This window comes from Gopherus evgoodei, chromosome 2 (assembly GCF_007399415.2).
Source record: "Gopherus evgoodei ecotype Sinaloan lineage chromosome 2, rGopEvg1_v1.p, whole genome shotgun sequence".
NCBI classification, from domain to species: Eukaryota; Metazoa; Chordata; order Testudines; family Testudinidae; genus Gopherus; species Gopherus evgoodei.
In genome coordinates this window covers 135383886-135397637 of record NC_044323.1, presented here as the reverse complement: position 1 = coordinate 135397637, position 13752 = coordinate 135383886, and the positions used below count along the sequence as shown (strand labels likewise).

The following is a 13752-nucleotide window of genomic DNA, read 5'->3' as shown; positions in this document are numbered from 1 at the left end:
CACCCATCCTGGCTAATAGCCATTTATGGACTTAGCCACCATGAATTTATCCAGTTCTCTTTTAAATGCTGTTATAGTCCCAGCCTTCACAACCTCCTCAGGTAAGGAGTTCCACAAGCTGACTGTGCACTGCGTGAAGAACTTCCTTTTATTTGTTTTAAACCTGCTGCCTATTAATTTTATTTGGTGACACCTAGTTCATGTATTATGGGAAAAAGTGAATACCTTCTCCTTATCTACTTTCTCTACATCACTCATAATTTTATATACCTCTATCATATCCCCCCTTAGTCTCCTCTTTTCCAAGATGAAGAGTCCTAGCCTCTTTAATCTTTCCTCATATGGGACCCATTCCAAACCTCTAATCATTTTAGTTGCCCTTTTCTGAACTTTTTCTAGTGCCAGTATATCTTTTTTGAGGTGAGGAGACCGCATCTGTACACAGTATTCGAGATGTGAGCGTACCATGGATTTATATAAGGGCAATAATATATTCTCAGTCTTATTCTCTATCCCCTTTTTAATTATTCCTAACATCCTGTTTGCTTTTTTGACCACCTCTGCACACTGCATGAACATCTTCAGAGAACTGTCCACGATGACTCCAAGATCTTTTTCCTGATTTGTTGTAGCTAAATTAGCCCCCATCATATTGTATGTATAGTTGGGGTTATTTTTTCCCATGTGCATCGCTTTACATTTATCCACATTACATTTCATTTGCCATTTTGTTGCCCAATCACTTAGTTTTGCGAGATCTTTTTGAAGTTCTTCACAGTCTGCTTCAGTCTTAACTATCTTGAGCAGTTTAGTATCATCTGCAAACTTTGCCACCTCACTTTTTACCCGTTTCTCCAGATCATTTATGAATAAATTGAATAGGATTGGTCCTAGGAGTGACCCTTGGGGAACACCAAGTATAAATATTTATCTAAAGCTCTGACCTGATGTATTGCATGTAGGGACATTCAAAAAAAGTGGATACTAAACTTTCTCCAATTTTGGCCTAATTTGAATATGAGAGGGAGGGAGTTGTATGAGGTACTATATATCTGTTGGAATCAATTATACATAGAGTATATTTTTACTGCCAAGAGATAAACCAAAAATAGCATTTTAAGACCACATGATTGTCTTCTGAGTGGCTTCCAGACATGTTCAGCTCAGTTATTTTGAACTTCCAAACTGGATTCTGGGGGTAAATCTGGGTGGGTTCTGGCGTAGCATTTCATAAACATAAAAATTATTCAGGCTAAATTAACCCCTGAGTTCTACCTCTAATTCCATTTTTATATAGCCACTTTGCAAAGTTGAAATGCAATTAAAATAGCTATGCTGATTGAGAATGAAAGTGGGAATTTTGTCTCATGAGCAGTGATGAATGACTGTCTGTGATTTTGGCCCAGTTCTGTTTTTTAATATGTGTATGCAACTTCCACTGGGAGTTATACATACACATGAATGTAGAATTTGGCCTTCTGTTCGCATCAACAAAGAAAGTTGAATCTCAGTAAGTCAGCATGTCACCTGAGTCTGTTTACTAAAATCTTGAGAGCGTTTAAAAATATTTTGAAGTTTTGATTTGAAATTAAAGGATATTCTTTCCCTCCCCACCGTGGATAATAGGGCTTTTTGAAAAAACGTTCTCCTCAAGAAGCTGAAATTCTGCGTCAGCTGTACACTTCATCATTCCCAGAACTCTACCGCTTCAGCATCCAGACCTTGGAATATAAGATCGAGATGTTGGAGGCCTTTGTGATCATGCAAAGCATTAACATGCTGCAGGGACTTATCCCTTTGAAGGTAAGCTGATCAATATTTTGCTACCTATTTACTCTGATTTACGTTGCTTTGTGCTGCGTGGGTACATATTAGAAAGCACCCTAGGATATTTAGAGAAGAGACATTCTTGTGAAGATGTGGGAGCTTAAAATATCTTACATGTGAATTCTTAATTTTTATTGGAAAATGACACTTAGGATGGTCTGTATTTATTTCAATATATTTATATAGTGCTTTTTCTGATATTTTTACAATGACAATTGTAAAAATTGTTATGCAACATCAGACAGCAGTCACTCTAACTGGTGTTTTAATAACAGGAGTGACTGGATGGCTCACAGAATGGATAATGGACTACAGGGCATTTCACTTATAATTTCTTAAATGCAGACGAAATGTTGAATGTGATGATCAAAAGTTAATGCTATCTGATAGATTTTTATTTGTTGTTATTTATATCAAATAAGTTTTCCCTTGCACTATGTCTTAGAGGTTGTGTTCAAAAATTGGCACTTTTCAGTAACCTTACTGGCAGATTGAAAAGGGTGGTCAAGGAGTAGATGTACATGGTGAACATCTTCATGCCAGTAGAGATGGTTTCTTGAGACTAGGTTTGAGGCAGATTGGATTAGCAGGGCAGTATGGGGAAACTTGCAAAGCTACTGAATATTGACTCTTTGGTTAAAGAGAAGATTTCAGTTCTTAGTGTTTAGATTTTCATTAAGACTATGTTTTCACTTAAGGTGGTGTGTAGTGTACAAATACTGTACTCCCCTAGCAAAGGTATAAATAGCAGTGTAGATGGTAAGGCACTTCTTAGGTGAGTAAAGACAGCCCAGAACTTTAGAATATATATTCCATATGTACATGCCCAAGCAGTGCTTTGCTTGTCTATTGTGCTGCCAGAGTCTTTTACTGTTGCATGTAACTATGAACTGCATTGTGGATGTAGATCGCTTTTCGCTGTGATGTGTAGCTACATGTACCCTACACATTGTCACAAGTATAGACAAGGCCTAAGGTACTGGAATGAAAAAGAGGAATTTTCAAAATGTTCAGCACTGATCTTCCTCTTCATTCAGTGAAGTCAGTGGTAGTTTTACTGTTGATAACAATGGGAACGGCATTGGAGAAATCCAAGTCAATGCTGTGTAGAGTTGAAATATAAAAGCAAGAATAGATTCAGCAGTTTGAACATTATCTGGAACACAATTCCAAAGCAATGATACTTAATCAAGAAGGTGGAAATATTAGTCTTTATCAGTCTGTTTCCTGGTTTATGCAGAATTCTTTGACAAATACAACACTTCATCATTTCCCCTTTGCTTTATATCATTACTAACCACCATTACAACAAAATTCAAGTGTACACATGATGTCATAGTCATCACCATTTTTGGCAAAGGCTGCAGCCTAATTTCTCAATTGGAGCCCCCTACTTTAATTTCATTACAGCCACATTTGAAGATGCACTTTGTTTCTTTGCTATCGAACTGTCAGTGCAAATACTAGCATGCGGCTGGCAAACCAACTGACTTGCTGTTGTTGTTATCTTTCTGATTAATAAATTGCTTCTTCTAAAAGTCAAATTGTTTCCATATTATAAGGGAACTCTCATAAGCAAACACTAACATCTGTGCAAAATTATTCAATACGAATTTTAATTAAAGATAAAATACAGGCCAATTTTTTATTTGTCTGGATTGTCTTGATGGAGGATACTGCAAAAAGACCAATTCCACATATGACCAATTGCACTAGAACTATTCATATCTGCTTATCTTTATGTGAAAGCATAACTTTATTCATGTCCTTAAATGTAATATAAGGTATGTCTACACTACCTGCTGGATTGGCGGGCAGTGATCCATCCAGTGCGGATCACTTTATCGCATCTAGACTAGATGCGATAAATCGACTCCAGAGTGCTCTCCCATCGACTCCTGTACTTGTGTCATAGTGTAACCCATTCAACACATGTATTTGCAGAGTCAGGGCTTTAATGGACTAATAAACCAACTACTCATCTTTCCCTGGGCTTCTGGAGAGAAATAAGCTATTTGTTTGCTACGGGTTTTTTCCCGGTGGCTATTTTTCTGAATTAAGGAAAATAAATAATATGACATAGTATGTATTGTAGCTCTTTGTTTGTGTAATGGTTGCCTAGAGAATAGGTAGGGACACCTGCTGAGACTTACGTAAATCAAATCTAAAGATTTTCAACTTGAATATGTAAACCAGAGTCTGATGTAGGAATTGTTTCTTGGAAAGGCCTTAAGCCATGAAAGTAGCTAAAACAATGCTTTACCTTTCAGGAGCAAGGAGGGGAAGTAACACCAGAGTACCTGGAAAGGCTGTACGTCTTCTCCCTCATGTGGAGTGTTGGAGCGTTGCTGGAATTGGAAGACAGGTGCAAAATGGAGCACTGGCTTCGTAATCATAAAAAAATAAAGCTTGATCTTCCCTGTATCTCAGAAGGAAGTGAAGATACCATGTTTGACTACTATGTTGCAACTGATGGTTAGTAACCCACGGGCATATACCAGATAACATTTGAAGAGATATGGTCTTAAAAGAGTATATTTCATAGAATTAATAGAGAAGGCACTTCAGCTTGTATACTTTCCCATGTTCCCTGACAGTTTTTGTTTTAAAATCACGCTTTACTACTGCTGTTAATAAAGTTTCTCCCTGTTGCTGCAAGATACCAAAACAAGGGAAACTGACTACACAAGGAAACTGGGACTTTGTATCACAAAGTGCTGTCAAATGAGCAAATGTAAGCAAGCAGGAAGATGTTTCTCTCATCTTAAGTGTCACTTGTAACAACAGGTCATGCTGCCCTTCCCATGGGTTTTTAAGAATACTCCTTGTGAAGTTAATTGCTGATCATCATAGTGGGTGAGTTTTGTCTGTGGGGCCCACTGCCCCAGACAGGGTAAGATAACTTCATAGGTAACAATCCACTTGTACTACTAGTTGGAGAATGGGATAGAAGCAAATTCTTTGTAGCTTGGAAGTATTAACCTATTCTGTTCTGACTAGGTAAATGGATGCATTGGAGTACTCGTGTTGAAGAGTATGTGTACCCCACTAACAGCATTCCAGAGTATAGCTCCATCTTGGTGCCAAACGTCGACAACGTGAGAACAGACTTCCTTATTGAAACAATTGCTGGGCAGGGCAAGGTATCATTCTTGTTTGTGTATGTCAATGATGTGATCCGCATGGGTGGTGAGGGAGTTAAATTATAAATGGCAACAAAATGGCAGATAAAATTTAATGTTGATAAATGCAAAGTAATGCACATTAGAAGTCATAATCCCAGCTATATGTATAAAATGATGGGGTCTAAATTAGTTGCTATCACTCAAGAAAGAGATTGTGGGGTCATTGTGGATAGTTCTCTGAAAACATCCACTCAGTGTGCAGCGGCAGTCAAAAAAGCTAACAATGTTGGGAACCATTAAGAAAGGGATAGATAATAAAACAGAAAATATCATATTGCCTGTATATAAATCCATGGTAAGCCCACATCTTGAATACTGTGTGCAGATGTGTTTGCCCCATCTCCAAAAAGATATTTTGGAATTGGAAAAGGTTCAGAAAAGGGCAACAAAAATTTATTAGGGATGCGGAACGGCTTCCATATGAGAAGAGATGAATAAGACTTGGATTTTTCAGCTTGGAAAAGAGACGACTAATGGGGGATATGGTTGAGGTCTATAAAATCATGACTGGTGAGAAAGTAAATAAGGAAGTGCTATTTGTTCCTTCTCATAATACAAGAACTAGGGGTCACCAAATGAAATTAATAAACAGCAGGTTTAAAACAAACAAAAGGAAGTATTTCTTCACTCAACGCACAGTCAACCTGTGGAACTGTTTGTCAGAGGATGTTGTGAAGGTCAGTACTATAACAGGGTTCCAAAAAGAACTAGATGAATTCATGGAGGATAGGTCCATCAATGGCTATTAGCCAGGTTGGGCAGGGATGGTGTCCCTAGCCTCTGTTTGCCAGAAGCTGGGAATGGGCCACAGGGAATGGATCACTTGATGATTACCTGTTCTGTTCATTCCCTCTGGGGAACCTGGCATTGGCCACCAGTGGAACACAGGATACTGGGCTAGATGGTTCTTTGGTCTGACCCAGTATGGCCATTCTTATGTTCTTAAATAAAATGACCTCACCGCACATTAAGCAGTGGGGGTCATTGTCTGGCCTGCAGGGAAAGGTGTGTGGGCCCTTTAGAGACTAGAGTGCCAGAGTGATTTGCTGCGGCAGCTTGACCAGGTCAGTGTCCCATCCCACACCAGGTGACCAGAAGAGAGGGGGAACTATTTAGGTCCACACTGGGGCAGGAAAAATCCTCTTTTACCTGGACCAGGTAGAGCAGCACACAGCTTGCCATGCATGGAAGTAGTTAAATACCAGGCGTTGTCATGATTCATGGTGGGCATTCCACCAGTCGCTCCTTTCTCAGAGGGCTGGAAAAGACATTTTCCCTCACTGCCAGATTGGCCAAGGCAAGATGGGTTTTTTTCTTCACCTTTCTGACAGAGGATTACAAGGCTTAGTTGAGGAAAATATGAAACAAAAGTTAGGCTATGATTTGCAACTCATTATGTAAGTATGGGGCTGATATCCTGTGCAGGTACTCTGCAGGGAAGGCATAATGTGATCAGATAAAATGGATTAGTAAAGGATTTAAAGGAGGTATTCTTTAAAGGAGCAGAAACAGGGGTTCGGGGCTCCTATGACTGGTATGGCAGAGAGCCAACCACCCCTCCTTAGTTTATAGCACGCCTTAACCCTCATTTGATGGGAGAGGGTCCCAGAAGTGGGTTGGCTAGGGACTAGGATGGGTAACCCCTGCTCCCGGGGATGTGTAAATGATTATGGAACTACCAGCACTGTACACTTTTATTTGACAGGTACTTCCAGACATTTAGGAATAAGATTGCAGCCTAATTAAACCACATCTCCTGTCCTCCTTCCAGCATAGCAGGACAGTATGGAATTACAGGTGAAAATGCGAGGATCCCCTGTTGTATAGTGGAAACTAATGACCCTTTTCCACACATACTGTTAATTAATACACCTTGAATTCTTCAGTGCTAAAGCAGCCCACTGCTTCCAGTTTGCCAATTTTTTCTCATTGAAAGTTTCATTTTTATTTCTTTGTTTCATTCCTGAGAAGCATAGATACAACAGTTGATAAGGCTTTGCTGGCACACTTGGCTTGTGCACCTCTGGGCTCATTTGAATTCTCTCCTTGTCTAGCCTGTGCTACTAATTGGTGAGGAAGGAACTGCTAAAACAGTCATCATCAAAGGATTCATGTCAAAATATAATCCTGAAAGCCACATAGCCAAGAGTCTGAACTTTTCATCTGCAACTACCCCATTAATGTTCCAGGTATAATAATCACACTACTTCTAATAAGATGACTGGGTTCATGGCTTTATTTATACACTGAGAATTTGCAAGAAAGATCCCATTGAGAAAAGGCTTCTCTAATTACAAAGATACAAACAAACACAAGCACCAATCTACTCCAAGGGCTTCAGTCAAAATGGCCTTTCTACAGGGATGTAACTTGCTTCTCTCACAATATGTCTTTTTAAAATTGGTCATCAATTTCAGCAAATCCTCAGGAACCACATCTCTTCCAGTCATTCTAGTGGTTATTTGCTTACTCTCATGCTTTTGGCACGTTATACTTCCCTCGTCAAATTCTCAATGTTTCTTGATGTCTGGAAATATGCCAGTTCACATTAACTGGCTGAAGTGGTCATTAATTTTTATTGGATTGTCATTAAAACCTTATGTAAAAGGCTAAAAACTTTACAAAATATAGTCTACACTAATGGTTGTAAGTTGTGTTTATTTCAAAATTGAGTTAAATCTTTCATGCAGGTGATATTTCACACAGTTATCTATGATTACAATAGTTCAAACTTGGTTTATTACAGCACACTATGGAAAAAAAATGGGATAATCCAACTCAGAATTCTCCAAATAGGTTGCATGTACTACATCAGCAGTTATGGTTTTTAAAGGCAATTTGTGTTCAATTTGTATCGCAGCCTATTACCTCACTTCAGAAACCAGTGTTCCATTTACCAGTTCTACAAAGCCAGTGGTATTTCTTAGTGGAAATCTCCTCAAAACCCATGTATGCCTTCGCTATTGAAGAGTTCCTGCTAATAAATGTGTGCATTTAAAAAGAATAAACTATCCTTTGATGAAGAGGAACTGTACAGCTTTAGGTAATAAAGTTTTTTCTTCCAGCGTACAATAGAGAGTTATGTGGACAAACGCATGGGAACAACATATGGTCCTCCTGCAGCCAAAAAGATGACTGTCTTCATTGATGATGTGAATATGCCTGTAATCAATGAGTGGGGAGATCAGGTTAGTTAAATATTGAAATTTGGATTAATACTGATCTGTTGTTTTTCTGTCTCCTTATGACACAGATGACATGGCTTCCCACTCTGGTCAGGTTATTGAGGTATTTGAAATACATGTAATTATTTTCCTTTGAGCTGCCTCCTTTAGATATAACCAGAGGAAAGGGTGATCCAATCCCACTGATTTCTGGTAATTTAGAAATGTTGTTTTCTTCATGGCAGAAGAAAATGTAGTGTTTTTTAAGACAAGGAAAATCTGTCTCTTAGTTATGTTTTTCGGGTATTCATAAATCATTTTGCATGTTGTTTTGCATCCAGGGAGATATTCTTCTAATCCTAATGGGCTCTTTATAGGTCACCAATGAGATAGTTCGACAGCTGATGGAACAGAATGGGTTCTATAACCTGGAGAAACCCGGGGAGTTTACCAACATCGTTGATATCCAGTTCTTGGCAGCCATGATCCATCCTGGTGGAGGTCGCAATGACATCCCACAGAGACTAAAGAGACATTTTTCCATATTCAACTGTACTCTTCCTTCCAATTCTTCCATTGACAAGATCTTTGGTAAAATGAAGACTCGCTTTGGAAAATGTTGATTGAAACAGTTGGAACTGGGGTGCCAAATTTTGTTTGTCTGCCCCCCGGTATTTTCAATGGAAATCTTAATTTTTTGTGTGTGTGGGGTGGAGGTCTTAAATGTGTGTACCCAGGTTTTCCTAGAACAGTGGCTGTCATTTTTTCCACGTGTGGTTAGTGACTGGGACTCAGTTAAATTCCAGACTACTTTGGGATTATCAAGTACTGGGGTACATGAACTCATTGGCTTTTGGTGGTAGTGCTGGAGGAGTTGGTGGGGAGTGCTGGGGCTGATTAGTGCTGGTGGTTAGTGCTCCATGGGATTTCAACTGATTTTTTTTTCAGCCTTTGATTTCCCCCTGTTGCCCACTCCTTGGTCACGCCCTGGAAGCTAAAAACAAACAAACAAACACAAAACCAAATCTCTGCCTTAGACTAAGATTCTAAATTTATTCATGGGGAGTTTCTGCGCCAAAAAATTAAAAATTCTGTGCACAATATTTTAAAATTCTTCAAATTTTATTTTGTCAAAATAATAATTATGCCAGTTTCAATTTTGGTAATTTATTTCAAAATACCTGTCAGAAAGTATGTCTGTAACAATACAGACACATACAAAAATTCCTCCAGGAGTAGAGAATTAAAGTAACCCCTATGACAACCCAGTTCTTCTTCAAGTAGTGCCTATGGGTGATCTACTGTAGGTATATGTGCGCCCGTGCGCCTCTAATCAGAGATTTTTGGTAGCAGTGTTCCTTGATTCCTCGCATGTGCCCTCCCTCCCTCATGGTCTGCCTCAAGGCTAGGGGCGAACCCTCCTCACTTCCTTCTCTACTGCCTTTGGCCTCAGATGGAATGATCAGTTGTCCCTTCCTTATCTGTGTCATTAGCATAAGTAGTGTTTGTTTTGTTACCTTCCTTCTCTTTAAAAGTAGTTAGGCTAGTGTTTTCTTATTTTATTTTATTCCTTTGAGTTTAAAAAAAAAAGAGAGAGCTAGAGAAAGGAAAAGAACTTACGTTTCCTGCCCTGTCTAGGGGCATTCCCCCCACTCCTGGCATCTAGTAGACACATACATATTTTTTTCAGTTTAAAAAAAAAAAGTAAAGAAGACTGCTAGAAGGTGACAACCCCCTGCCCAGGGGCATGCCTGGCTCTCTCTGCTCCAAGGAGTGCCTCTCCTGCCAGGAGTCAGTTCCTGTGATGGCCTGACACACTCACTGAGCCTGGGAGAGCCTTACAGAAGTGCTTTACCTGCCACAGCTAAAATAGCAGCCTCACAGGAGCAAGGAGCTGAAGTTAAAACTCCTCCCTATGGAGAAAACACCTCACTCTGCAGGGGACTCTGGTGGGTGCTGACCCTGGATCATCCCCGGAGCCTTCACTTCAAAAGGGGTCGAGTCATGAAGAAGAGAGCAGGAGAAGAAGAAGAAAAAAGGCCACCGTTAAACTTCCCCTGGAAAGGCTCGTAAAAAGGGCTCCTCCGAGCAACTGGGTAGCCATAGGGGTACCTCAGTGCAGCAATCTCAGCACCGATCCAAACACATGAATTCCAAGTTGCTGGCCAGCCAGTGGGGCTCTCCAGAGTGGCCATCGTGGTAGGTCAGCACCACAGCTCTGAAGCACGGCATCCGAGGAGGGACCCCCTGCTGTGAGCTCTGCTAGGGTATTCTCCAAGGTTCTCTTCATTGTAGAGGCACAGTAACCGCGGTACAGTGACTGGACTTTATCAGCACCAACCTTGATGTAGTACAAGCGAGAGCGTTCCTCTCACTACCCACATTCACCACCCTGGGACACATCTCCCTAATATGCTGGGGAGCTCACCTACACAACCACAAGGTTCAGGACAAATGACCTTTTACGGAAATGACCTTCTATATCACTCTTTTGGGGCTAAGTGCTGTTAGGAGTGCCTGTGCATACTTTCTGCCTTTCATCAAAAACACAAAGGTCATGATGGACTTAATGTGACCTGTATGTTTTATATAAATCGCCAAGGGACTGTCAAATCTCCCTCCCACTACAAGACAGCGCTCAAACTTTGGAATTGATGCATGCATCACAATGTGCTCATCTCAGCTATTTACCAGGGATACAGAATGTGACAGCTGACAGTCTCAGTTGAAATTTTCTTATGAAAATGAGTGTGTACTGAATTCAGAGGTGCTTCAAGATATATCCGCCCTTTGGGGAACCCTGACTATGGATCTCTTCGCTAATTAACGGAACAAGAAAGGTCCTTGTTACTGCTCCAGGGCCAGCCTGGGTAAACATTCACTGGCAGTTGCCCTCATCTTCCCATGGCACAGGGCCCACTTACATGTCTTTTCCCAGTTTCCTACTCTATCCAAGATTCTGTTGAAAATTCATCAAGACAAAGTGAGAATTATTCTGATTGCCCCTCTTGGCCATGACAAGTCTGGCTCCCTTACCTCACACAGATGGCAATATGCCCTCCTGTTTCTCTTCAGCCCATTCCTCACCTGCTCTCTCAAAACAATGGGCTGACCCTTCACCCCAACCGGCGGGTCCTCTGCCTCCAGGCTTTGCTCCTTCTTAGTTCCAAGGCTTAGAGGCAGAATACTCTGTCAAGCTGAAAGATGTGTTGCAACACAGCCAAAAGTTGACCACTCAACATACTTATCTACAAAATGGAAATGACTCCGAGTTTGTGTCATTCCAAACACACAGACCCAACCTCATCTTTCCTCCCTCTGATTTTGCACTACATTTTAAACTCTCACTCAGCTCCCTTAAAGTACATCTCACAGTGAAAATGGCTTTCCACTTGATGTTTGCTCAACCATTAATGCTAAGGGCATTAGGAATCTCTTCCTGCATGTGACACCACCCACTCCAGACTGGGACTTTAACCTAGTTTTCAGGCTTTGACTAGACTGCCCTCCGTGTCCAGGGCAACATGTTCTCTCTTACATCTGTCCATGAAGACAGCATTTCTAATTGCCATCACCTCACCTAGGCACATAGGAGAAATAGTGGCCCTGATTGCACACCCACCATTCACGGCCTTTTTTTTAAAAAGACAAAGTAACTCTAAGGCCATCTCCCAAGTTTCTCCCTACTTTCGCTGCACTTTTCATATGAATCAACAGATTCATCTCTCTGTTTTTTCCCAAAACCACATTGTGACAACTGGGAGACAGTTGTGTATATGCTAAATATTAAAAGGACATTAGCATTCTATTTGGACAGGACTAAGGACTTCAGGAAATCCCCTAAACTCTTCCTTTCATCCACAGAAAGATCCAAAAACTCTGTGATATCGGCTCAAAGACTATCCAAATGGGTCTCTGGTTGCATTAGTCACTTATCAATGGTGCAACTTGCTTCCGTCCAGAGTCCGTACACACTCTACAAGGTTGGTTTGTACCTCAATCACATTCTGTAGGGATACCCTTATTTCAGCAATCTATAGAGTAACAACTTGGGCCTCTGCCCATACTTTCACATAACTTTATGCGATCACTGAAGATTTGGCCCCATCTTCGACTCCACAGCACTCTTTGTCAGAGGCGGCTCCAGGCACGAGCGCACCAAGCACGTCCTAGGGCGGCAAGCCGTGGGGGCGCGGGCCAGTCGCAGTGAGGGCAGTGGTCAGGTAGCCTTCGGCAGCTTGCCGGCAGAAGGTCCGCCGGTCCCGCGGTTTCAGCAGTAATTTGGCAGTGGGTACGCTGAAGGCGCGGGACCAGCAGACCTCCCCAGGCATGCTACCAAAAGCCACCTGACTGCCATGCTTGGGGCAGCAAAAACCAGGGAGCCGCCCCTGCTCTTTGTAGTAAAAGACTCCACTCCGAAGTCCCAGCATCCAGTGGTGGATTCTGCTCGGGAGTCACCTACAGTGGAGCACCCATAGGGACACTACTCAAAGAAGAAGAGGAAGTTACTCACCTTGTGCAGTAACGATAGTTCTTGCTTCTCTGCCCCTTCCCCCCAGAGCCCAGCTGGGGAGCCAGACACTCATCCCCACCCCAGAGACCAGCTGTGGGCCCCCTGGCCCAGACATTTACACCCTCTACACCCCCTCCCCCAGAGCCCAGCTGCAGCCCCTCGCCCTGGCCCAGACACTCACAGACCCTACCCTTCCAGGGATCCAGAGGGAGAAACAGCCTGATGCAGGGTCCCAGGCTTGCACAGAGTTTTCTGAGTGCCACCTCCTTCCTTCAGGGTATGCTCCGAACTACAGCTGCTGGGAACCCTCCAGTTCCCTCCCCTTCCCCCAAGCCTTGTCTTCTATTTGTGAGCTGGGCTCTACTGGATCCAGCAGCCCCTAGTGGTGGCCAATATCTCTGCAGTCCATATCTATGTGGTGGAAAAAAGGAAATTGTGCATGCCCTACATTAATTTCTGCAAAATTCTGCATTGTGCAGTGACGCAGAATTCCCCCAGGAGTAAACTGCAAGTAACATTAGCACAAAATCAAAATAGTGTCCATTTTTAAATGGACTTTCTGAGGTAAAATTTGACCCAAAACTAAGGCCTCGAACAAGTATCATTTTTTACAAAATCCAAGGGAGTAGAGAGGTTTCCATGATTTATCCCCTTAACATTTTCAGTGGAAACTATATTTTTCTTGTTCAAAAATCCAAATCGAGTCTCTGCTCAGGTTTGACTTGGAATGTTCCAGCTCAACGTGAAGTTCACCAACTGATTTATAAACTCAAGAAAATAGTCTTACAATGAGACATCTAGATCCAAGATTCTGAAGCTGGCACCAAATTTGTCCCTGGAAAATCTGCATGCTCCACAGTTACATATGAAAATACAGGATTTCTTTGCACATTTGTTGCATGTGCAGGTGCTACATGTTTACACTGCTGCACACATCTGCAAAAATTTTGCAGAAATAACTTTGACCCTGGACTTAAAATAATTGGTGTCTGGTCCTTAGCCTGTTGCTCTCAATGCAGCCCAAAGGGTGCATTTTATAGCTTAGCTGGGCTGCAGCATTTTG

The 13752-nt window shown here is 41.6% G+C and overlaps 1 protein-coding gene across 1 annotated transcript in view; it reads left to right on the top strand.

The window, feature by feature from the left end:
* The window catches only part of DNAH5 (dynein axonemal heavy chain 5), a 202250-nt gene that overhangs the window by 90827 nt on the left and 97671 nt on the right, over window positions 1–13752 (top strand). Inside the window, 6 exon segments of the mRNA XM_030551718.1 lie at window positions 1627–1803; window positions 4098–4302; window positions 4828–4970; window positions 7067–7201; window positions 8078–8200; window positions 8554–8767. Of these exon segments, the coding sequence (XP_030407578.1) occupies window positions 1627–1803; window positions 4098–4302; window positions 4828–4970; window positions 7067–7201; window positions 8078–8200; window positions 8554–8767 (997 nt within the window).